Below are 27,438 nucleotides of genomic sequence, written 5' to 3'. Positions count from 1 at the left end.
TATGTATATAGTATACTTGGTGTACTTTTTAGCACAACTAAGATGTAAAACTAAATATATTATAAATGCCCAGTAAACGGTAGCATCATTATATATGTATGTATTTATTTTTTTTATTTTCATTTTTTTGGTTTTTGAGTCACACCCGGCAGCTCTCAGGGGTCACTCCTGGCTCCATGCTCAGAAATCGCTCCTGGCAGGCTCGGGGGACCATATGGGATGCCGGGATTCGAACCACCATCCTTCTGCGTCTAAGGCAGGGGTCTCAAACTCGCGGCCTGTGGGCCGTTTCCGGCCCTCCGTACAACATTTTGTGGCCCTGCCCTAGAGGACTCTTTTTTGGTTTTTTTTGCTTTAGTTGTTTGGGTCACAATGTTCAAGGCTTACTACTGACTTTGCATTCAAGGATCACCCCGACTTTGCCTCCTGCGGCCCCCAGGTAAATTGAGTTTGCCACTGTGCTATCTCTCCGGACCCCTATTTTCTTTAGTTTGTAATTGTTTCTAATAGTGATTGATACCCAAATATTCTTGGCATGAATCATCATTGTATTCATGTGTTTACTCTATCTGCCTAACCTCTCCTGGAGATTACAGTGCTGAAATTTCATGTAGACAAGCACTTCTGTGTTCTGTCTATTACAGATTAAATCATGTTTATGAAATAATTACAGATATTGTTTTGGTTTAAGTCAATATTAAACGAATAGCTAGACACCAGACCCAGTCCTTTCCATATATGTCACCTAAGTGAAGGCCTTTCCAGCATTATTCAAGTCTCTTCATGTAAAACCAACATTTTTTTGACATGATTAACTTTATGAAAATAACTGGGTCTCATTTTTTACTGGATAAAGATTTCAATTCCACTACCTAAAATAATCACACTGTGACCATTGCATCTTCCTTATGCCAGACATCATGTCCATTCTCATAGCTTCACTCTTAACTTTTCCAGCTTTTGAGATTGGCAATCACTTGCTTGCCTTATTGGTGAGAAAAGAGAGATCAGAGAAGTCAGATAACTTGTTCCAACTTGAGCTGCCTGAAAATAAACCAAATGCAGCAGTAGAAATCACACCAGCTCTATTCACCACAATGATTTTTTTATTAGTGTCAGTATTTGTCAAAACAATTTTGAATGTCTTTTTTACCACAAAATCATGTCTTGGCAAGACTCAAGAGCTCAGGGTAAAACCATCAGTAACTCCTCTTTCTTTCTGGGAGACAGGCAGTGTGATTTTGTGGGAAAGATTTTATATTAACTAAAAACTTATAGTATGGCAAAGTAATTAAGAAAAAATAGGAATAAGAAAACATAGTCATTTTATTATGTTTGTGGATGCCCCCAATTTGTTCTTAGGGGACCTATAGGCCATTCCTGGAATTTCTTGGCCAACTAGCTGGACAGTTCAATGGTATGGTCCAAGAATGCAGTCTACTTGGGCTTTATGGTTCCAAGAATAAATAAATGGTTGGAGTCGCCCCAAAAAACCCAATGGTACTCATGGGGCTTCAGGTCTATTACCAGTGATGCTTCAGGGGCCACATGATACTGAGGATAGAAACAGGTTCAGACACATGCAGGGCTTGTGTTATATCTCTACTATCCAATACACTGGGTATAAATTTACCAATTACACTTGGAAAGGTTCGTGTGTTTTCTGAAATTAAAAAATGGTTTTATCTTTTGCTTAACAAAAAGAAGTAAAAGAATTTTTTATATAAAATATAAAATCTAATGTCCTGGGGTCTGTGTGAGACCTTTCTCAGCACAGTGCCTTTAGCCCCTTTCGCCGGTGGGTCTGGAGAAGAGTAGTGGCAAAATAATTTCACAGGCAGTCAGTTTCAATTTTATAGGAGTCAGCCAGCTTTATTTCACTGCCCTTACATGACTTCTATGCAAAACTTTTCAAGCAGTCTTTCTCTGCTGTTTCTCCTTTGGCTATCTGCCTCTTTCTCTCAGGAGCTCTCTGTCTCCCTTTCAGCTGCTCTCCATGTTTGCTGCCTTTCTATATCCCCTTCTCCCCAGGGAACACCCTTTATTCTTTATTCGATATCACAGACCCCTCCCAGGTGTTGGTGGGTCTGACCATGCAGGTGATATTAGCATAGGACATTCATGTACAAGAATGTGCATGAGGGCTGGAGAGATAATACAACAACTTGTATATGAGGGTGTGGCCCACCATGGTTCAATCTTCAGAACCACAAATGTTCCCTGAGCCCCATCAAGAGAGATCCCTCACCACAGAGCCAGAAGTAAGCTCTGAGAATGGCCTGGTATGTCCTATAAAGAAACAAACAAAAAGAATAAGATCAGTGCCTTTCTCTGAATTATGTAAACTTTGCTGTCTACAAATAGCATTGAGATGTGCTTCTCTAGCATATTTACAAATCATCTCAAAGAAGTCAAGAATGAAATCCCACATTTTAAAAAACTGCCAAGCTGCTACAGGTATTGAAATGCCAAACTAGTTCATAAAATGCAGAAAGGTAATACAGGGCTCCATGAGTGGGCAGAGGGATAGCAAATGGGCTTCTGCATGAGCATCTAAAAGGTAAGGAAAGTAAGGAGAAATCATTCAAATCACTTTTCCAAGATCAAAGAGTTTGAACTCTCAGTTGTAACAAGAGATGTTTACAACAGCTATATTTTTTGTCTCTACTTATTCCTAATGGAGCTGAAAGGGCAGTCAGAAATCAAGTGTGCTTAGGAAAAGGATTTAAAAGGGGTCATTAGGAGCAGAAAATAATATTGCTAACTTCATGGTCCAGTTATACCTTGAATGTTGTGATCAATTTATTCTCTACTCCTTAATCATTCATAATAGAGCTGGGGAAGATATAGCAAACATCATCTAAACTGATCTATGAGAAAGAGAACATGCTTTGTGAAAGCAAACTGCAAAGATAAGCATTCAGCACTCCAGAAAGAGGAAGGTTTTCTGAAATCACAGGGATGGAGACAACTTAGACATTCTTCTTTTTTGTTTCTGTTTCTGTTTCTGGAGTCATACTGGCAAGGACCAAGGATTATTCCTGGCTCTCTACTCAAGAATCACTCCTGGCAGTGCTCGGGGGACCATATGAAATGCCAAAAAGAAGAATGTCATGCAACTGTATTAAGTTAAACAAGTAATTTATTAGAAGCAAGAGGACACACTCATACTATATACTCATAATGTTAGAGTACATGCATACTCTAAATGAAAATAACTTTGTTCATAAAACCTCTGAGGTTTTATAGATTACAAATAGGGGGGAGTCACTCAGGGGCAAATATGCATCAGATTTTAGGAAATAGGGAGGAAGGGGACAGGGAATGATGATTATAAAGAGTTAAAGCACCCCTCAGATATTTTTGTTTGTTTGGGGGCATTGCCCGGTGGTGTTCAGGCCTTATTTCTGGTTCTGTGCTCAGAAGTCACTTCTTGTGAACTGCCAGGGATAGAACCCATGTCAGCTGATGCAAGGCAAGCACCTTACTCACTGTACTATCTTTCCAGCCCCAAAGTGCCACTCAGATTTTAACCATAATTTATTGCTTCAGAAGTAATCAAGGTAAATGTACCTGCCATAGCATCAAATGGTGTGACTGCAATGTATTAGAATGAGCAAATACTGAAATCAGGGGTTAACTGTCAGTGACTTGGTTCTTTCATCTGGTTCTAACTGGCCTTTAATCTTACTGGTTTCATCCCCTTTGGTGCCCAGATTTTCAACTAATTAATAGTGTTAGCAAGAACATCTTAGACTTTTGGGCATTATATTTAGGCTTACGAGAAAACCCTGATCAAAAATGAAAATTGATCAGAGATGGAAATGGGAGGTGATTGAAGTTAACATATTAAAGGACAGATTACATATAACAAACAGTTCCTAGTTTTTGGGTAAGCAGATAGATGTTTGCTTAAAAAGTTAACAGAATCTTGTAGTTGTTATTTTATGATGTCTGTATAAAAGATTTTTACATTTTTTGTGAAGGAACAAGTCTAGAGATACAGGTAAGCAGTCCAGTTGGACCTTAAGGCCAAGTCAGGGCTCAGATTGTGTTCTAAGATCAATGGAATCTAATCTCCATTGTAGTTGCTTGGGCATAAAATGGGTCACACGGTTTTTTTTTGTTGTTAGTTTGTTTTTTTGGGTTTGTTTTTGTTTGTTTGTTTTTCGGGACACATCCATTTGATGCTCAGGGGTTACTCCTGGCTAAGCACTCAGAAATTACCCCTGGCTTGAGGGGACCATATGGGATGCTGGGGAATCAAACCGCAGTCCTTCCTTGGCTAGCGCTTGCAAGGCAGACACTTACCTTTAGCACCACCTTGCCGGCCCCAAGGCTCACATGTTTTTCACAGATTTTGCAGCAACTGAACAGAGAAGCAGCTTGAGTGAAAGGAGGGTGGGCTTCTGTATCGCTACACCCTATCCCTATTGCTAAGCCACTCTGATTCTCTCAGTCATTTTGGATTCTCTGGACCTGGGAAGGCACACTGAATCATACCTGTTCTCATGTTAACATCTACTTTGTACAGAGTAGAAATCGTGAGAACATTTTTGATGCTAAGCGAAATAATAGTATGCTCTGAAATCATATCTGTTAATTAACAAAATAAATATAGGTAGGGTGAGAGCTATGCATCAGTACCAAAAATTTGAACATTATTGTAACCCTGTCATCAACTTATATATATTAAATAAATAACTTTCATCTTTTAGGACATATAAAAATTATTTTTCCTCTGATATAATCCTAAATATATGTCATTTCAGGTTCTAAAAATCAGTTTGATTGGCCACAGGAAACGTATTTTGGCATCTCTGGGAGACAGGCTACACGAGGACCCTCCCCAGAAGCCCCCACGCTCCATCACCCTCAGGGTAAGCACCCAGCATCTATGTTCCTTTTGTCTTTCTGCTTACTTCAAAAATGTCTTTGTGTTATGGATTAAAAAATGACCAAAGCAATGGATAAGTACAGGCTGTTTTCCAGAGAGCTGATCTTATTAGCAGATAAAACAACTCATATTTGATTGTGTTATATAAGACAAATTTTCCCTTCCACTAGTGAAATACATATTTTGAAATTTAGATATATTTCTGGCAAACCATATGTAAAGAACTATTCCCTTTGGTTCAAGCTACAGAAGATAGAAAAAGATGCTTCTGTCAAACTCTGAAGATTTACAGATAGAAAATGAGGACCACCAATAAAATCCATTAAAAATTAACTTCGTTTCTGTTTTTAAAAGAAGTGAAAATTTGAAGAATGAAAAGTGAACATTTTCCTACTTTGAATATTAAGAATAGAGAAGCTAGAACTCTATTAAATTATCTATTTCAGATTTTTTTTAGACCTATGAAGATGGGGGGCATTACCTAGCGCAAAACTATAAAAGGGAGAGAAAATGGAAAGGAAAGAAGGAAAGAGCAAAGAGGAGAAATGAGAGAAATGATTAGTAGGCAAAATGGCATCAGGAATGAGAAACCTAGAGTTACTGATTTCTTTTTGATTTTTTAAAATCCTTCAAAAAGCTGCATCTCTTTGACCAGTTGAACACCTCCAGTTCTGTTCTTTATTTAGTCCCATACTTGCTTGGTTTTGTCGATTCCCTTTCCAATGAGTGTCAGAAAGGTGGAGATAATAAATGAGCACTGGCATGGTACTTAGATGGAGCTGCCAGCAACACCCCTGATTAGTGAACTTCAGTAAATAGTGCCCCAGCTGTCAAACTAGCTGGGGGGCATGATTCTCTTTTTAAGGAGAAGAAAATGCATGAAGACTTTTTAGGAGATGCAGGCAAAGGTCTCCACAGAGAAACTTAATTGGGGGTGAATTGGGATCCACGGATAAATTTGAGGGATTTGGGAATAGTGAAAGTAGATATGTAACCAAATTGTCTTCCTCAATAAGAGGAACTTCAAATAAAGGGTGAGGAGAATTGAGGATGAACCAGAACTGTTGTCTTGCCTTCAGATGGCTTCAGTAGGGAAGAGAAATTTTAAGACCAGCTGTGAGAAAAGGAATTCCTGCTACTTACTTAATTTACACTCTTTCTTTCTCTTTCTTCACCTTTCTGAGCTTCTCTCTCTCTCTGTCTCTCTGTCTCTCTGTCTCTCTCTGTCTCTCTCTCTGTCTCTCTCTCTCTGTCTCTCTCTCTCTCTCTCTCTCTCACACACACACACACAAACACACACCCTGGAAGAGAATTAGGAAAACCACAAACACATTGAAAAACAGAGTTCCAAGGAAAGGTGCAGACCTTAATCTGTCAAAGGATGTTCAGAGCGCTAGGGTCCTGGAAAGCAGCACCATCTAATCCTTCTCTGCCTTTCAAACACTAGAGTCCAGTATTGGGCATTAGTAATCTTATTTCTGGCCCATTTCTCTCAGCTTGAGTTGCCTTCACTATTGAAATGCTTCCTGTCATTATATGCATGGCTCTGTGTCTGTGAATGAGATATGCTGTTTCCGTACCATGTCTTCTTTCCTGCCTGATTGCCAGACCACCCTTGGATGGAGGCTCAAGATCCACAGGCCCCTAGTCTAGCTTGTATTGTATTGAGGACCAATTGTCCACCTGAAGACACAATCCCTTCTCTTAAAAACACATTCAAGAATGTTAGGGATGCCCCAAACATAGGTGCCTCTTTCTATTGCTGTCATCAGAAGACTAATGCTTTCTACTTTAACTCTTTGGACTAAAACAATAGCAGGGAGAGAAAGCAAGTATTAACTGGGTCTGACCATTTTGTCTAATAAAACGGTGGGATATTCTTCATTTTCTAGTAGTTGATTCAAAAGTGACTCCCTACACCCCACAGTGTGTCTTGTCAGTAGTTCACAATTTTGAAACCAAACATTAGCCACAAGAACATGGTATTTATTTCATGATGTATTTCCATTCAGGAACCCAGTGGTAATCACACTCCTCCTCAGTTGTCTCCATCACTTAGCCAAAGCACTTACACCACTGGTGGCTCCCTAGACGTTCCTCACATTATCATGCAGGGCGATGCAAGGAGAAGACGAAATGAAAACTACTTTGATGATATTCCCCGATCAAAACTGGAGAGGCAAATGGCTCAGGTAAGGTATCAAAAACCTCTATATTTTTTTGCCTTTCATTCATATCAATGAATGCATTTTTGTGCTGATAGAGTTATAAAGAATGTCTATTGTCCAATTCTAATGGAAATTGTATAATATATGATAGCCTTTGTTCCTAGACTGAAATGTATACGCAATCCTTGTTATTGGTTATTACAAAAGAAGTTATGTCTCAACTTTCTGAACCTAGAAAGTCTTTACCCTAAAGGCAATAAAACTATGTAAGAACCAAATTATAATGAGACCCAAATGCTTAAAGCCTATATAATAAATTGTACACTGATTGGATGACAGCCTAGAAATAAGGAAGTGTAACTCCATGTAATAAAAATTTCACTTCAAGTTGGCATATTTATACAGAATTGCACTATTGGAATTAGTTGCATCATCTCTTGTTACCTTGAAAAACTAAAAATAATGATGCTGGTTGACACCATTTTTGGCAGAACTGAAGCTCTTTCCAAACCTTCCTTCTGAGGTAACCTAACAGTTTGGCTGTCCTTACCTAGACTTTCCACAAATCACTGTTTAGCAACTTGTGTCAGCCATAACCCAGCAGTGGCCCTGTTGTTATAGTGCATTCTGTTGGAGGCTAGTTCAGCAGCTTTACCCTGAGATTGATTGTGACATGGGCTTGTTGACAACTCTCGGCAAAATCAACCCTTCTCATCCTCATTCCAGGTTCAGATGATGTGTTAAGAGACTTCTTTCTACCTCCCACACCTAAGATGAGAATCTTGAAGTGAAAATTTGATTGTAATTGCTTTGCCTTGGTTGTTAAATATTTTGCTCAATGGATTGGTGAGATTTTGTTTTTAAAGCCTTTGGTAAACATTCTAGGCTGCAGCAGACAAAAGAAAAATGTGTTGGAAATATTCTGGAAAGCAGAGTAGTCTGCCTTCAAATGCCCTGGAAAGAAAAAGGGTATGAAATAATATGTCTCCTTTAAACTTTCTAGATATTGAATTGTTCTCAGGGTTCTTTGTGCAGAGAATGGCAATGTTGGGATTAAGGAGAATGTTTTATTGACAGGAGAAGGAAAATGTTAAAGAAACAAGAAAAGAATAATTTTACCCTTCTCTCTTGTCTTTTAATTCTTATTGATACTGGTGTCCTTTTAAATAAAGAGTCTGAAATATTATTTACTCAAATAGTTCATATATGACTTGCTTTTTTTTTTTAGTAATTGTGGAGCACATATGTAGTTAAATTCCTCTACTGAAACTTCATTAGAGACATGATTTTTTCTAACCTTGAATCTCATGTAGTCTTCACGTATTTATTAATAAACAGGGTCTTTTCTAGTGCTTTTCTTCCATGGACAAAGGAGGATTATTGGTTAATGAGCACTCACTAGTATTGACTGCAGGCTTCAGGAGCAGAATCACTGACTTAAGCTGATTTTCTAATTAAATTTGTCTACAGAGTGCAAATTTTTCAAAGAGGAAATTAACTATTCTTCTGCCTATGTAATCTAGCAAGATTGCTAGAGAGATTGTCTAATTTACTATCTTCAAAAAATTCACAAGCGAGGGGCTATAAGACATTTTGAATAGCACAACTATTTTTTCCTCTCACTCCAGTCTGGTCCTCCAGAAAATTGAAGGAAGTTTATCTGGCCAGTTGAAAAAGGACCCAAACAAAAGAGAAGCAAGATAAGCAGATGGATGGGGAGTGGTGAGCTCTCATCTGTGTGCCTGTGCTCATTTACCTACATCTCTCCATGACTTCTGTAAACATAGCCCTCCATCTGCTATGAGGAGCTTATTAGAAGCTTGAGGTACCATGATCATGAAAGTGGTTTTTCCAGGGCTAGGCTTATCCATTGTACTCTGATGTGCTGACCCCTGTTATTCCCCAAATGTTAGAAACTCAACTGAGTATTGTAGTGATGGGGGTGGGGGCTGTATTTATACCATCCCCTGATTTTTATTGCTCAAGATATGTTTTTTAGGGACTGAGAGCAATAGTACAGTGGAGTACAATGGATAGGGAATTTGTCTTACACGTGGCAAACATGAATTTGATCTCTAGTACCATAGGTTCACTGAGCCCACCTAGAGTGATCTCAGAGTGCAGAGCCAAGAGTAAACCTTGTACACAGCCAGGAGTGGCCCCCAAATAAAAACAAACAAGCACACTCGCGCCCACGCGCGCGCGCGCGCGCACACACACACACACACACACACACACACACACACACACACATGAAGCTTTTTCAAGCCTGCTACTCAATGTAACACTTTAGCTGCAGAGAAAGTAGGAGATGGCACTAGGAGAGTATAATCAATTAGTAAAAGGCATTCTGGAGTTGCAAGTCAATGACCTGTTAATTACTGCTTTTCATTGTTTGAAAAATGTATATTAGTCAGGCAATGCAAAAAATATGATAAAATAAACCTGTACATACTTCTTAAAAATGTTGCTGTTTCAAAGTTTTAATTTATCAAATTGGTAACCATTTGGTAACATGGTTGTTTTTGTTTTGTTAATGACTTATCCTACTACACAACAGCTAAGTAAGTTGATGGCATTTTCCCCTATTTTACCATTTTAGAGGTTTTTTACTAAAATAATTTTTGAGATCCATTTTCTAACCACCGATCACACTCTAGACTGTGTTCTTTCTAAAGTCATAAATTCAACCAATAAAGCTGAATCTTCCTAAAGTCTTAAATCAGCTATTCAAATTCCTGTAAGCAAGCAGCTAGTTACATCTCCATCCAACCAGGAGCTCAGTCTGCAGTTTCTTCCCAAATAGTCATTTCTCAGAGGCTGGCTGCTGTTCAGGTTCCACTTGCCTAACCAGTTATTTTCCCATGAAAGCATGGGTGCCCATCTTTAGGCTTGCTATCTTGTGTGCTAAAAGAAAGAAAAATGAATTAAGAGGAAACCACTCAGATAGTTCCATGTTCTTGAAAACCTTACTACTTCTTCCAAATTACCTGACTCCCGACTAGATTGTTTTAGATTGTAGCCATAGATCAAAAACCTGGCATTCTGGGTCACTGCAGTATTTCATAGTTTTGCCTTCTTAAGATCTGCTTGATATGTGGTTGGAGATGTTTTGCTTCACTTAGGAAAGTGTTGGTTGACATTAAATTGAGATACATGTGATGTCCTATTAGGTTTGTCTACTGGCAAATAGTCTTTAAAAGGTAATACTAGAATAGTGCTTAATTACTTGTTTTCAGTTTAATGATGAATTCAGTATTGAAAATTTTTGGCTTGAATACAGGGGATCATTAAATATTGTGGCTATCATTTGCTAACATTCTGATATATTCTGGCAATATTCTGGCATGCATTTGCCTCAAATATGAATATGTGAGAAAATCGAATTTGATACTAATACCATTTTAAGCCACTGGATGTAGTGATACAAAGACATCTAAACAGTGGGGCTCCCATAAAACTGAAAGTACAATGTTTCTAACCTGTAATTCTAATTTTCACTCCTTGGCTCTGAAGTTCTAAAACACTTTATTTTTTCCCACATCTTAATCAATGTGTCATTCATGTTTATATATTTACATGCATTATATATATCATATTTTACTTAATGCCTTATAGAGGTTTTAATTTTCAAAGCAATTTATCCCTATTATACTCCAAACAATTGACCAATGTACATCTACCTCATGGAAGGCAAACTTAAGTTGAAGTTCGGTGAAGATGAGCAAGTAAATGAAAATATGTAAAATATAGTGAAAGGTAAAGAATTTCTGTCATTTCAGGTCTAATCACAAGCTTAGAAACTTTTACTGAATGATATTCAGAAGACATCAAAGTGCTCTTCAAATGACTGATAAAGGAGAGTGATGGAATTCATAAAATGTAGGGACCACATTCTCCAAAGTTGCCAGGGAGGGAAAAGTAGGAAACAAAGTTACCCAGTGTGAAACTTGTAACCATTTATAGAAAATAGCCATTTTTAGAAAACTTACAAAGAATAAAATACTTGTTTTCATAAAAAAAATTAAAACTCCTAAACTGTGAGAGGCATACATAGTTTGTACAAACTTAGCTTAAAAATAAATGAGGAAAATTTATTATGTAAAAGTCCTTGAGTTTTGAATGAAAATAAAACATCTAAATAAAGATATTTATTTTGCTTCAGCCATTGCCTTATATAACACACACCAACTAAGACAAGGTTTCAAAACAAAGACATTTTTAACAAATTTTACAAACAGGGAGACACCACATGACTTGAGCTAGACCACACAGCTAAAAAGAAACCAAACCCAATGTACCCATGAGCTACTAATGGCCTCATCTGAATTACTTCTAAATCTTGTAAAGTTAATTCAGTTAAGTCTAACGATTCTTGACAAAACAGCATCACTAAAGAAGTTTTACTTATCTTACAGCTTTATTGAAAACATTTCACATATTCTATGAGTTGCATGATGTTTAATCTTTTGATATTGGTAATGTGCAGATAGAACCTTAGAGTTGGTGAAGGAGCCAGAAGTTCAGTATCCAAAGTATGTTTAAACAGCAGAAAGCAGGGGCCGGAGAGATAGCACGATGGTGTTTGCCTCGCAAGCAGCCAATCCAGGACCAAAGGTAGTTGGTTCTAATCCCGGTGTCCCATATGGTCCCCCGTGCCTGCCAGGAGCTATTTCTGAGCAGACAGCCAGGAGTCACCCCTGAGCACCGCATTAGGATGCATTTTGACAGTAAATTAGGATTTTTCCTCTTTATTATTTTAGTTGAATATATATGAAGATTGTCAAGGCATATTTGCCACAATGGAAAAGGAATCTGTGTGTAATAAACACCGAAGCCTGAGAAGAGAGAGGATAGATGGGATAATTTTGGCAAAATCCAGGTTACAAATATATGTAATAAAAGGCATCTTACAGTAATAATATCTTATTTAAGCTTGGCCAGATAAAACAGTAAGTGAGAAATGAATTTTTCCCTTAAAACAATTTAAAATTTGTTTAAAATCCATAGTACAAAAACTTGTTAGCTCAAGAAACATAGCTATCCAAAACAGCCAAGAGGCAGACATTTAGTCATCCTAGGAAGGAAAGAGGATGTAAATTTTTATATACTTTTCAAGGAGAGAAAGCCTGTTGTTCTAGAAATTCTCTTCACTGCTTAGGTATTTGAGAAATTTTCAGAAACAGCCTTTAGGAAATGGTACAACTCTTGACTGGAAAAACATTTCACAAAGACATTTTTCCTAAAACTAACAAGTCTTCTTAATTGTTACACAAAATGTTTTATTTTTAAATAATTTCTTTATTTAAGTACCATGGTTACAACAATGTTCATAGTTGAGTTTTAGTCATAGAATGTACATCCCCCTTCACCAGTGCAACTTTCCTGCAACAAATATTCCCATTTTTCTCTTTCCCCACCTTCTGCCAGTCTTCAGGATTCTATTTCCCTCTCTCTCTCTCTCTCTCTCTCTCTCTCTCTCTCTCTCTCTCTCTCTCTCTCTCTCTCTCTTTCTCTCTCTCTCTCTCTTTCTCTCTCTCTCTCTCTCACTATCATTGTCATACAGTTGTCAGTGCAGTTATTTTTCTAACTACGCTCACCGCTCTTTGTGGTAAGCTTTATATCATGGGCTGGTCCTTTTGAACCTCATCTCTATTGTCTTTGGGTATTATTATTATTATATTGTCTTATTTTTCTTATATCCCAGAGATGAGTGAGACTATTCTGTGTCTATCTCTCCCTTTGACTCATTTCAATGTTAATTTCCATGTTTGTTATGTATAGGCAAAGTTCACAACTTCATTTTTCCTAACAGCTGCATAGCATTCCATTGTGTATATGTACCACAGTTTCTTTAGCCACTCATCTGTTGTTAGACGCCTGAGTTGTTTCAAGGTTCTATTGTAAATAGTGCCACAAAGAACATGGGAGAGCAGAGGGTATTTTGTATTGTGTTTTTGTGATCCTAGGGTACATCCCTAGGAGTGGGTCATATGGGAGCTCAATTTTTATTTTTTTTTTGAATATCCATATTGTTTTTCAGAAAGGCTGTACTAGATGGCATTCCCACTAGCAGTTTCTTTCTCCCAACATCCCTGCCAGCTCTAGTTGTTCTTGTTCTTTGTGATGATGCTACTCTCTATGGTATGAGATAATATCTCATTGTTGTTTTGATTTCCATCTCCCTAATGATCAGGATGTGGAGCAATAATTCATGTGCCTTTTGGGCATTTGTATTTCTACTTTGAAGAAGTGTCTGTTCATTTCTTCTCCCCATTTTTGATGGGATTAGATTATTTTTGTATAAGTTCTGTCAGTAACTTATATGTCTTAGATATAATCACTTATCTGATGGATGTTGGATGAATAGTTTCTCCCATTCTGTGGGTAGCCTTTTTTATCCTCCTCACTGTTTCCTTTGAACTATAGAAGCTTCTCAGTTTTATTTGTTAATCTTTGCTTTTTGGACAGTGGTGTTTCCTCCTTTATTCTCAATGTCCTGGAGTATTTTGCCTATGTTTTCTTCTATGTACCTTATAGTTTTGGGTCTGATATTAAGTTCTTTAATTCATTTTGATTTGACCTTTGTGCATGGTGTTAGCTAGAGGTCTGAGTTCGCTTTTTTGCATAAGGTCAAACACCTTTTGTCCCAACACCATTTGTTGAAAAGGCTCTGCTTGCTCTATTTTGCATTTCTTGCCCCTTTATCAAAGACTAATTGATTGCATGTCTGGGGAACATTCTCAGAATACTCAAGTCTATTCCACTAATCTGAGGGTCCGTTTTTATTCCAATACCATGCTGTTTTAATGACTATTGCTTTATACGTAAAATTGGGGAAAGTGGCGCCTCCCATCTTCTTTTTCCCAAGAGTTACTTTAGCAATTTGTGGGCATTTATTGTTTCAAATTAATTTCAGGAATATTTGATCCACTTCTTGGTAGAATATCATAGGTATCCTTAGAGTAATTTCATTAAATTTGTACAATCTGTACAGTGCTTTAGGGAGTATTGTCATTTTAATGTTAGTCCTCCCAATCCATGAACATTATGTATGTATCTCCATTTCCTTGTGTCCTCTTTTATTTCTTGAAGCAGTTTTTTTTGTAGTTTTCTTTGTATACACAACATTTTTAATTCCCATTATTTAGTGGTTTAATTGTAGGATATTTGTTATTGTTGTCATTATTGTTTTTAGATTTTTTTTATTTATTTACTTATTTATTTATTTATTTATTTATTTAGGTTTTGGGGCCACACCCAGTGACTCTCCTGGCTAGGTTCTCAGAAATAGCTCCTGGCTTGGGGGACCATATGGAACGCCATGGGATCAAACGGTAGTCCATCCTAGGCTAGCATCGGCAAGGCAGACACTTTACTGCTCCGCACCACTGCCCCTGCCCCTGTTTTCAGATTTTTATTACCAAACCTCTACCTTAGAAAACTCAATTTGTTCAAATTGTCTTCCATGAAGATCTACAAAGCAGCCCTAATACTGAAGCATATAAGCATTATATGTAACCAAAATAAGAAGAAAATGCAGCTTAACAGTGAGAGCTTCTTCACAGTTAAGAGCTCTTAACAGTAAGCTCTTAACATCAGGAGCTTCCAATTTAACATGGTGACATGCTGACATGCCAGCTTCAGAGAAAACTTGGGAAATGGATTATCTCTGTTCTGTTTCATGCCAATACCACAAAACTGAATCTATTCCCAAAAGCATCATGCCAATAAAAACTATAAATTTAATTCTGGTTAGATATATCATTTGTTTATTCATGGGGACCATCAATTGTCTCTTTTCATACTCAAACTAACATTACTCTACTTGTGAAGTTAGAAACTTGTGAAGTTATCACTGGAATTAGACAATCCAGATTAGAGAAATGAGCATGTTTCTGGCAACACTGATGTGTTGCCTGTGCCATATATGGGTCTTAAAGGTTATAATGTAAACAGTGCAAGACTCACTCAAATGAATGTTTTAGGGTTTGACACACTCCAAGTTTGGATTCTGCCTTGTTCTGGTCCATTAATAAAGCAAATTAGAGGGCCATGAGCTTGTTCTGACAGTTACATCAGTTATACTTCAACACCTCAAGTCATTTTAATGGAAAAAAAACTCCGGAATTTGGAGCAGTGGCACAAGCGGTAAGCTATCTTCCTTGCCCGCACTAGCCTAGGACAGACTGCGAATACCCCGGCATCCCATATGGTCCCCCAGGCCAGGATCATAGCCAGGAGTAGCCCCTGAGTGTCACTGGGTGTGGCCCAAAAACCAAACAAACAAAAGAAATGCCTCTGATGGTTTTCTACCTCCTTCCATCCCTCTGCTGTTGTTTAATCAAGGGAATGGTTCTAGCTAAAAGAAGACCATGTAATTTTTCTAAACATCAGTAGAAAAGATCCTGTTTTTCACTGAATAGATAAGAAATCTGATGATATTTAAAAACCCCTTCTCAGTGGATTTGGCTTTTGATACTTAATGATGCTAGAGCTAGCTAAATTTGAGCATCTTGGATCCAGACAGGCACCAGGTTGTGTTCTACTTGTGAACTTTGTGTAATATTCCTCATTATAGTCAGTCCAGTGTTGATCCACTCATCAGTTTTGGCTGTGAGAATCTAACCTTCCTCAAACATCAAGGATAGATGAATTTTCTAATTCTCTTCTAGCTCTTCCTTCCATGACACCACAAAAGCACAAATAAATTATGGAAGGGCTAGGCTATTTTTTAATAGCTAGGCTAAGTGGTATTGATTTCATGCTTGATATGCTTTTTTATTAATACAAGATTTAAAAATATAAGAGGAGTTAAAAATCCTTTCTCTCATATATTGTACCTCCATAATTGTGAATAAACTTTTTAACTCATAGTCTTATTTTTCTCATCTAAGGAGATATTGATGCCCATCATACATCATTGTGAGGCACAAAGAAAGTGGTGTTTGTCAGAAAATATGAGGTCATAAAATTTTCCTATACATGGATGTACATGAAATTTATTATGCTGAGTGAAATAAGTCAGAGGGAGAGAAATAGATGCAGAATAGTCTCACTCATCTATGGGTTTAAGAAAAATAAAAGACATTTTCGCAATAATTCTCAGAGACAAGAGGTGAGAGCTCGAAGGTCCAGCTCACAATATGTAGCTCACCACAAAGAATGGTGAGTGCAGTTAAATAACTACATTGACAACTAACATAACAATGTGAATGAATGAAGGAAATAGAAAGCCTGTCTCAAATACAGGTGGGGGTAGGGTGGTGAGGAGGGAGATTTGGGACATTGGTGATGGGAAGGTTGCACTGGAAGGCAGGTAGGCGTTCTTTATATGACTGAAACTCAACTACAATCATATTTGTAATCAATGTTTAAATAAAAATATTTAAAAATTAAAAAAAAGAAAGGGCTGTTTGTTGAAGTATTTTACAAACAAGAAAGTTTTAAAAATAATAAAAATGCTTGAATTGTTTTGTAAAGTATTATTATTACTTTGGACTTCTCATTTTCTTCCACTTTATGATTTTCTACTACAACTGAGAATAAATACATTTTAAAGTAAAGAAAGTAATATTTTGCTGTGTTGTACAAAACTATTTCTTTTTGCAGCATCTAAACCCAAACTATTACCTTTCCACTGACATGGAAACAATTGTTCTGTGAAATAAAAATGCTGTCACCCACTGTAACACTATTAGTCTTATAACCTTTTTGGAGCTCTTTGCTGTGGATTTATAGATGATAACCATACTTAAGCTTTTGAACATTTTATGAGTTGACATATATCAAAATACATAATGACATTTTGTGTTAAAATACTGAATATCTCTTATTGTCTTTGTAAGGGTTAAGCCTGACTCTACCTTCAACCTTTTAAAATTCCTTATGACAAAGAATGAAAGGAATAGAAGTCCCATTAGCACGAATATCGGTTGGCCCATTTACTTTAAATAAGGTTTTAAGCATCACAAATCCATAAGGCTCTAGGACTCTAAATTGGACACAAGCTGAGATGGCCTCAAATTTTCTGGAAAATGAGTCCCTGTAATAGAAAGCCTAGATCCTACCAGGATCATCATCACCACTATAAGAGCCAGTATGATTAATTCAACTTCATAATAAAATGAGGATATAGAGACATAGTGAAGTTTTTTTGTGTTTGTTTGGTTTTGGTTTTGGTTATTGTTTTTTGGGGTGGTTGCTTATCCAAGAGTAACATATAGAACCATAAATTGAACCCAGATTATCTGACTTCACAATCTGCATATTAAGCTCTGTGTAGACAAGCATCTCAGGTTGTCTTTCCAAACTGGGTATTGCCACATGTGACACATTCTAGAAATTCTAGAACCCAGAAAGATTCCACTGCAGTACTTAAAATTCTTTGACAAATTCTGCTAGTAATATCTGACACCTAATGTATCTTTATAGTTAACTAGAAATTGAACCTATAAGATATCTTAGATAAATATTTTATTTGAAACAAATCTTTTGCTCTTAAAATCCAATTGATCATCCTTGATAAACCAGAGGTAGCAAATAGCAAATACTGTTTCACATAAATCACTGTGAGATGGTATTACTCATTTCCTTTTGAGTCCATGTTTTAGAGATAGTTGAATGCAGCAGCACAGAAACATTTTGTTTTTCTATGCCCCGATAGTTAAAAGAGTTTTCATTTTTCTGTTTAATTTGGGGCATGGGAAGGACAAGGGCCGGAAAAATGTGTTTGATCTGGCCTCCACTAATAAAGAAATAATTATTCTTTGAAATGAAACTCCTTTCACCCTCCTAGTGGCACCCCTTTTAATGCCTTCTTGCTAGAAAGTTGCATGTTTTTGCTTAACTTGCCTCTGCAAAGGCAGCCTCTACTCTGGGCAGAAGACCCATTGTCATTAGAAAACTTCTGGTAGGACCTTTGCCTTATATCAAACTGAAATCAACCTTCCTAAAGTTTCTAAGCAGTAAGTTCTCCTTTCAAAACAATGAAGAATGAGTGTGCTCAATTTTGCTGAGAATCATTGATGACAAAAGACAATTTGGTGTCTTGCCTTCACTGTAGCGGGCATACCCAGATCCTCACTAATATCATTCTGATAAAATGAAGTTGGAAAACACCCCCACCTCTGAGCACTCTGTCTTGTTCATGTTAGAGCTTCATGACATTAATGTACTGTTAATTCCTGCCAAGCTTCTCTTCTTGGAAGGTCCCAGCCCTTATGTGGCCATGAGCTATGCCTTCTTTTTTAGAGCTCTGTGTGTGTGTGTGTGTGTGTGTGTGTGAGAGAGAGAGAGAGAGAGAGAGAGGAAGAGAGAGAATTAAAAAATTAAAAAGAGAGAGGGCACGTGTGTGTATGGATGTATGTGTATGTATCTTTAATTTTAATATATTTTAGGATCTACATTTATGTTATTCTTCCTAAAGCAGTTTTAAGTTAGATGTCCAAATTCTAATTCTAGTCTATCACTCTATTGTATCAGTGATTCTTCCTTCCTCTATAATGCACTCTTTTCAAAAGCTAACCTCAGAAAAGTGTATTTTTCAAATAATTCCTTGATTTTAGTGTTGAACCAGATAGAACAGAGTTAAAAATCATGTGGCCTTTTACCACAGAACTCTAAGGATGCCATCACTCAAAATAATCATTCAGCTCATTTTTCCTTCTTTTTACCAGTAATAAAGTGGGGCAAAGTTAGGGTCACAATAAATATTGTTGAGTGAATGACTTTGTCCAACTACCTCTTTTTCACTAGAGAATAGAAGCATTGTTGAATAGAGTTAATAAATGGGTTTAAATAAAGAAAATGACAGTGTTGGTCTGCAAGGAAGAAACATAATGTATATTTTTAAAGATGTTACTGGCAGAGAACAAGATTACTTTTCAAAATTGAGTTTCTACTTGGTAATTTATGTTGTGATAAAAAGCTGATCATTGCTCTCCTGAATAAGTCAGCATTTCTGTTTTTTTAACCGTTCTGTAAAATATGAATTGATGGTGATGACATTCAAACTCTGAGGTGGAAAAGAAAAAAACTTACAGTGCAACAAACAGCATGTTCCCAGTCAACTTAAATTCCTATAATGTCTAGAACATTATGGAAGTTCTACACTGAGATCTGAATTATACAGAAATGTTCCATTTTTTTCTCTGCTATATTTTTCCTGCAGAGATTTATAAATAATTGCATAATGTCATTTAGGGCTATAATTGTTATATTAGAGGATGTAAGCAATATATCATCTCTGCATATGAATAACAGGAATCATGTAGCCAATAGTTCTCTCCTATTTTGGCAGCTGAGGATCTATTTTATGTGCTGTCAGGACTAAAATCAAAATTGACTGGGAAAGGAGGGAGAATAAAAACATGAATCTAGACTGTTAATAGGTAATATAGCATTCAATATCAGCGTTATACCATGTCAGTGTACTTAGGACCAAACATGGTGCTTCCTCCCCATTTGCTAGAATTCAGACACCAGCAATGATGAGTTCATGGGAAGACACCACTTGCTCACTTGGCTTTCCAATTCCTGCTGGTGAACAGCAACTCTGTCCAGGAATCTCCCCTCCATCCAGGAGGGAGGTCACCATCATGAAGGTTTGACCACACCCATTTTCAGAAAGGGAAAGAAATGTGAGTAGTTGCATTTGCAAACTTACCTTTCACCCCCACCATACCCCCAAAAATGAAACTCTTCATTGGAAACCTTTAATGAAAAGGGTCAGCAGGGAGATACATGAAATGGAGATGTTCACAGAGTAACTAAAGAGAAGAATCACCTTCAGTAGGCAGAATTCATCTTGAAGGTCATTTCCAGGTCCACAGTGAGGGACTGGAGAAATTACATGTGGCCTGCAGCACCTGGAGAGCTCAGGAAAGAATAGATCTGGCTTCTGGACTCCAGGTGGGCTTCCTGTAATAGCCTTGGGATTAGCAGCCTGAGAAGAAAGAGATCCCCCAAGGATATGACCCAAAATAACACAAAAAAGCTGAGGGATAGGGGGACTGAGATGTGATGTGGATAGGTGTAGCCCTAAAAGTCCCCAAGCAACAGGGTAGTTCAGTAGTTCCTTGGGCAGCAACACACCCTCAAACCAGCCAGGGTATCACTAGCAGTCTCCTAAGCACTGCTTTGGGGTTTGGGGGTGAGAATACATCTGTGATAGGAAAGGTCAAAGCATCAGAAGCTTGGTTTGGAGTATTTTATTATGTTTATGTTGCACATTTAAATATTCAAGTGTACTGGAGTAGGCTGCCAGGCAACTCATTTGGGAGTTCTAAGGAGAAGTCTGGTTCACAAAACTTCTCATGAGTAGTACAGCCATCTGGGAAAACCAATACTAGTATTCACTTTTACGACTAGACGTAACGCTGTTTTGGTAGGAATTTGGAATTCTAATGATTCAATTCTAAAGAATTTGGGATTCTAATGATAAGGAACCTATCATTTTCTTCATCAAAGAATTTGATGACTGTTTTAAAAATGTTTTAAAGGAGAACTAGAGTTTATATATAGCACAGCATATAGGGCATTTGCCTTGCATGCAACTGACCCGGGTTTGATCACCAGCATTCCATATAGCTCCCGAGCCTGCCAGGAGTGATTTCTGAGCACAAAAACAGGAGTAACTCCTGAGTATTGCCAGGTATGGCCTAGAAACAAAATAAATAAATTTTTCAAAAGTCCTCCGAGAGACATTGTACCCTATGGTGTTTCCTTTATAGAAATATGAGGTTCTACAGTAGAAGCACTTGTGCATTTTGAAAGTTGATTCCCAGAATGTTTGTTTGCCTCATACACAATTAACCTGGGTTCAATTATGGTACCCCATATGGTAGAATGAGCCCACCAGGAGTGATCCCTGAGCAAAGCCTGGAGTAACCCAAAAACATAAAGAAAAAGTTTATTACATAAGAGTTTCAAATAGCCATATGATGGAAGAAAAGCCATTTCCTGTTTTGAAGACACCAGTTACAAATGTTCCTCAAATGACTATAAACCTGATAAATTTTTGACTGCCAGCAAAATTTCTGTGATATCTGAAATGTTTCAACTTTTGGAAAAAGCTTTCAGAACTGGAAAACAATTATCTACCTTTCTTTTAAACTATTCTAAAAATTGGACTTTCTATTGTTTGTGTGGACACAGAATTATTAAAAATTACAGACATTTTACTTTTTCTAAATTTAGAACAACATCTGCATAAAAATGTATATATAAGTAAGTTACATGTGAAGTGTCTTCAAGGTTTATGATTATAAGTGGTTTTTTTTCTCTTTATTAAAACACTCTGGTAGAGAGTCCCCCACCTTTAACTATCCATTAACACCCTGTGGCTGTTGAAGGTAGATTCATAGCCCAGGACACTAACTGGGAATTAGCCTGTAGATACCAACTACTCACATTCTAAGAAAAGGATGTGTAGGTGGGATGCAGCTGGGCATTGAGAAGAAGGCAGGGTTTTCCCTCTCTCCTGAGATCCACCCAGAGGCCATGTATGTTTACTAGAAGAAGCTAAATTCTCGCCAGATTTCTCACATCTTTAGTTGGGCATGAGGTCACCTCACTTTCCTTAAAACTCATCCAGATATGCAACAACGTTAAGACAGGCTACTGCTACAACAGAACCAGCAACATCTGGCAAGGTGATCCTCAGAGGTAATGACAAGCACTTGAGAGATTTAAGGCACCTTAGAAAAGAGGCCAAAGCATCCAGCTGATCCAGGTTTGATCCTGGCACCCTATATGGTCCCCTAAGTTTATCAGAAGTGCTTTCTGAGTGAATAGTAAAACTTGAGTATAGTTGGGTGTGTTTCAAGAAAAGAAAAGGGCTGGAGAGCTAGCACAACAAAAAAAGGCACTTGCCTTGCCTTTGTTTGTCTTGGATCCGATCCCTGACATCACATATGGTCTCCTGAACCGTATGTACTTTCTGAGTACTTTCATACTTTCAGGAGTACTTTCTGAGCACAGAACTAGAAGTAAATCCTGAGCACTGCTGGGTGTAGCCCTCCCCCAAGAAAAGAAATAAAAGAAAGACCTTGTTTCTTCTTCTCTACCATTTTCCCCCAAATAAGGACAGGAAGAAACTTGGATGGGGAGCATCCTAAACTGATCTGCTCTCCCCTGCTCCTAGGAGAAGAGCAGGGAAGTGGGAGATGAAGCATCTCATGTTTGAACCAGATATGCTATGGGAGTTAGTGCAAAATGAAGCCTGTGTTTCCCTGGCTAGGAGGTTGTGGACAGTCTGCCCAGAGATTCACTGGTCTGGTGCCCCTCAGAAGTGATGTTAGTGAAACCAAAGAACCTACAGAGTGGAGCCTTTTAGCTTGTCCCTTGAATTGGTTGCACGATATTTACTTGTTCGAGAATTCACGTTCTGTACAACTTGGGAATCTCTTTGCCTGCAAGTATCAGGCGGCCACCCCTTCCTAGCTCTCATGGCAGAGCATCCTATGTTAGTGCCCCTGAGCAGACTCCTTAGCCTCTCTGCAGGTCAGGTCTTTATCAGTGTCAAGTGCACCCAAGGTTACTGCTAGCACTCAGCGACCACAAATACAGTGGAAGGTTTGATTTGTGTCGAAGAATTAGCTCAGAATGGCTCGCCTCCTTCCAGGTGAGAGTGTAGTGGCAGTTCACAGCAGCAGGGAGTTACTGTACTTAGGTCAGAAAACAACTGCTGTAGACAGAGCTGGATGTTAATGGCCTTGGAAGAGAAGATTTGCCCTGTGGAGAAAATCAGACCAGGTTTAGCGGGAATAGAACAAGAGGGTTTAAGTCTGAGGTGGCTGGAGCTTTCCTTCAGTCAAACTCCAGGGATCTTACTTCCTCAATAGATGCCAGTTACCTGCCTACCTGCCAACCTGCCCCTCCAAGCCATCCAGGTGGTCCAAAGAGTGGGGGGAAAGATTGTGCATATGTGTGTATGTGTGAGTATATGTATGCACGCATGTATATGTGTGTAAGTGTATGAGTGAGTGAATGTGTGTGTGCACCCTTGTAACTAGAGAGATGTTAAATTTCTGATAAGCATTTCTGGGAGGGTGAAGGTGAGAAATGCATTCAGCCAGGGATCAGTTTTCTTTTACCCAATTTGTTAGCTGTTTGATGGTGGTTTGATTTTGTTTTGTTTTGTTTTGTTTTGTTTTTTCTGGGAGGTCAGGCTTAGTTTCTAAACCAAAATAAGGTTCTGTTCTCTCCCGCCTAAAAATCTCTGGTCTCTGTACAGCCAGTTCACGATGTCCATGGTGCTAGCTGACACATTGGAGCCCATCATCATTCTCTGAGACTCATTTTTCTAACTTCTTTAGAATGATGGAAATTGAGGAATGAACTCAACCAGATGCCTGACAGGTTTATTTGGTCATTTTGCCTGTAATACCTGGAGGGAAGGGTATTAGTGAGTTTGGCATTTGTTTCTAAGCAGAAATTGCCTTTTAATGGCAACTAATGGATAGGTTGCTAATGATGTGGTTGAGTCTGAATTATGTGCCTGATTCATTAGGCTCACAAACTCTGGTCTCCAAATTTCATGCTTGACAAATAAAACTGAGCTTCTCAGCCCCAAGCCCTCTTTGCTGCAGCCTCCCACTAGCTGACACCGGGAGCACCCCACTTTTCCCCAAGTCAGACAAACTTGCTTCTCTCTCTTGTGATCCATAGAGAAAAATATCTTCTAGGCTTATCAAATGGAGCAATGACTAAATCAGAACAGAGGTTTTACTGATTTTTTTTCCCTTTGGCTACTGATGGTAAGAAAATAAAAAGGTTTCACCTGTTTTAAAGGGACTTTCTTCTCTTTTTAAACTTCGTGGAAATATTTAACCTTTAAAATGAGTGCTATTCATTCTCTTTGGCAAAGGCAAGCCATAGTTTGCTTTTTCCAAGATGTGAATTGGAATCTCCTTTGATATAAAATGAAAGCATAAATGTTCTTTCTCCCCCTAGCTAACCCAAAATGTCACTGAGCAAAACAATGTCTTGGAAGGTCAATTATTAGACCTGAAGTTACTCTAAAGCATGTTTTGAATTTGGGGTAATTTTGCTGTTGTTATTATTGTTGAAAAAAATGTGACTCTTTACACTTTATTATGTTCCTCCTTCCTTTCCCCAATGCTACTTTGGTAGCTGCTATGTTTTAAGTATTGACAAGATGAGACAGTTTTCTGTTTATATCGGCAGTCCTCTGTCTGTGAGATATGGACGAATCAGAACGCTGGATTTCCTTTCTCAGCCATTCATCAGGTTCATAATGTAAGGTTACACCCGGTTATTTTCTTTTACTTCCTCTACTTGCTATGTAACATGTTGCCAAGTGTTGTCAAGAGCTAAGGTATTGTGTCCTGGCAATGCAGAACATCTGTGATGTCTATTGACTCTTGAGATTCTTTGTCTATTATATTCATTCACTGTGCCTTGTGACCAGTTAATGTGCAAGCATTGTCCTAGAATGAGCAGCATACTTGGTATTAAGCTCCAGTAAAAAATCTGTCCCATGTGAATTTTGGTTTTCATATTGGTTGTCCATGTTAACTTGCTTTCACAGGAAAAAGGAAAAGGATAAATTGAGATGTACATATATAGAGATGCATACATGTATATATTGGCTCTTCTTCCCCATTTCGTATTTCCCTCTGTCTATGGATTATCCAACCCTTTGTGTTTTAACAATTTTCAAAAGTTCCTGTGCTTTTCTTGTGAGAAATATTTGAGGCTGATTTGCATGATAGTCTGTATAAATTTTATGCCAATATGGAAGGATGTTAACCCAGAGAAGAACTGTTACAGCTACAAAGTGGTTCTCAGCCTTTTTTTCCTGTAAAAATACTGAATCTTTGGACTAAATGTGAAATTGGGATCCACCCATCTTACTCTGAGCACCTTACTATTTAGATGTTCACAATTTGCCTTTCTGGGTTTTAAATATTTTGCATTTTATATTTATATGTCTATTCCTTTGCATCTTTTTTTTTTTTGCAGCCTGTTCAAAGACAGACATTTGGTTGAGAATCACTAGCAGAGCTCTTGGTGCCGCATGCAAAGGCCCTTTGGGGGGTGCTGCGTGAATTGCACCCTTCCTCCTGTGCATGGGGCTACTGGTGTCTGTGTGTGGCCAGGTACTGGTGTGCCAAGGAACCGGCAGGTCCCCCTGAACCCCAGTTGCAACCAGTGTTTTTCCTTTTCGGAAGTAGCCTTATTCATCAAAAGGAACATATTCCTTATGACATAGTGCATGTGATCCAGGTAATGTTCTCGGTCTTGATCAAAAACCATGGCAGCAGGCTGCTTTCGTGTGTGCAGACATGCTTAGAGGAGCCCTTGTCGCTGCATCACAGCTAAGCAGATGCATACATATTTATAAGAAGAGTGCATCATGTAGCACGCTGCAAGACCTTGGGGGGATTATGGCAAGTCGGAGGCATCAAAGAGATTTTTATGTCTGTTTGGGTGTTTGTCAGAATTATTGAAAAAGAAACCTGAAAATACCAATTGTCATTTCAAATCAGTTTAGTTCTACATTAAGTATCCTGATAAATTAGAGAATCATGTTTGTTAATGTTCAGATCTAAATTTACAAGCAGGTAGGTGGGAGCAGTTCCTAGTAGAAAAGATTTAAAAGCTTCTATTTTAAAACATAAATTAAATCCTAATAAAATTTAAAGAACAATGCAAGATTTGGAAAATGCCAGGCATTTCTATTCATGTTAGAAGTGAGATATACTTATGGCTTTTAATGATTGACTTGACACCTGAGAAAACTTTCATCTCAAGAAGACTATAGGCAATGGGCTCCCTTGGTATCCTCAGAGCATGCATAATCTCCAAAGTTTCCCATTTTGGAAGAGAGAACTATTGGATCTGATGTTTTGGCATGTACCATGGGTAGCTGATATATAGGAAATAAAACAATACAGTTTCCTCACTTTTTCAGATAATTAAGTTTCAAGGTTGCACTTGGAGAATCTGCCATCCAATAAAGCTATCTCTGGGCTTTTGTGAATTTTCTGTGTTCAATTAAATTCATAGATGGTTTATTTATATTTTTGAGGTATTGGTAAAGGATAATAGTTTTCAAGCTTTTTATACATGCAGACTGAGAGAATAAGATAAAAATTGAGAGGCCGGAGCGATAGTGCAGTGGTAGGGCATTTGCCTTTCATACGGCTGATCCAGGATGGACCTCGGTTCGATCCCCAAAGTCCCATATGGTCCCCCAAGTCAGGAGCAATTTCTGAACACGTAGTCAGGAGTAACCCCTGAGCGTCATCTGGTGTTGCCCCAAAACAAAACAAAACAAAACAAAAAGAGAAAAGAAAAATTGGGAGGACTGGTAAGGCAGAAAGAAAATCCACTCTTTATAACAGTATTTTGTGTATTCATTTTTAAACCTAATATTAGAAAATGAAAAGTTCTGTAGTTATTTAAATTGAAAATAGTCAGAAATGAAGCAGTAAATAAAAGTGCTAATAATAGAACATTTTGAACATGTGAAAAGACAGTATTTAATTTAAATAATGTTAGTGTGAAAACATGCTGCGACTTTGCTAGGATAGCCATGGCTGCAGCATTGTTTCAGGGAGACAAGAACTTCACTACCATTTCTATTGTGTCCCGTGTGTTAAGCATCAGGAATTTTTTCAAAGATAAACAGGAAATTTCTGCAGACCATAACTGGCCTATGGACCAGTCTTTGAAAACCACAGTTGCAAGGAAAACACTTTATTTCATTACAGTTCATTTGGTTTAGCCAAGGATAATCTTTCCAACTCAGCCAGACTATGTATATCTAGTTGAGATTGATAAATACCTCTTAACCAGAAACAATTCTCAGTTTAAGTTCTAGATTCAAATTATGTTTTACCTTCATATTTGGAGGTTATTTTTATTTGCGTTTCATTGGAAAACTAACTAAAGATGGATATTTTTATCTTCTTCATTGATATCATGTACACATATAACCAAGTAAACAAGTTTTAAACCATGACCAAATTCTTGGACTATTAAGATCATTGATTATTTATTCTAAAAAAAATAGTTTGCTCAGGGATAGAGCTTGAGTGACTGGCTGGGTTTGATTATGGATATAGAAAAAAAAAAAGGGAAGAAAAGAATAGCCAGAAAACATTTAGTAAGACTACTTCAATCATCTTCATTTCTTCTCTGAAACTACAAGAGACTTTTAAGTTGCACTACCAGTTACAATTACTTAAAATATAGCAGAACTGTACCCCCAATTTTTTAATTTTATTCTTTCAATTAAATATATTGCTATTATTATTAAATATTTTATTATTATTATTATTTAATATTATTGCTATATCATCATTACCCATATGAGATCTAGTTTTTATTAAATGTTTGCTC

At 37.7% G+C, this 27,438-nt stretch overlaps 1 protein-coding gene across 1 annotated transcript in view; it reads left to right on the top strand.

The window, feature by feature from the left end:
• Window positions 1-27,438, top strand: part of ANKS1B (ankyrin repeat and sterile alpha motif domain containing 1B) — a 1,587,094-nt gene that overhangs the window by 1,477,105 nt on the left and 82,551 nt on the right. Inside the window, 3 exon segments of the mRNA XM_049782864.1 lie at window positions 4,773-4,880; window positions 6,910-7,089; window positions 24,256-24,327. Coding sequence (XP_049638821.1) covers window positions 4,773-4,880; window positions 6,910-7,089; window positions 24,256-24,327 — 360 coding nt within the window.

The sequence above is a fragment of the Suncus etruscus genome, chromosome 11 (assembly GCF_024139225.1).
Source record: "Suncus etruscus isolate mSunEtr1 chromosome 11, mSunEtr1.pri.cur, whole genome shotgun sequence".
Classification (NCBI taxonomy): domain Eukaryota; kingdom Metazoa; phylum Chordata; class Mammalia; order Eulipotyphla; family Soricidae; genus Suncus; species Suncus etruscus.
This window is presented reverse-complemented; position numbering and strand designations above follow the sequence as displayed.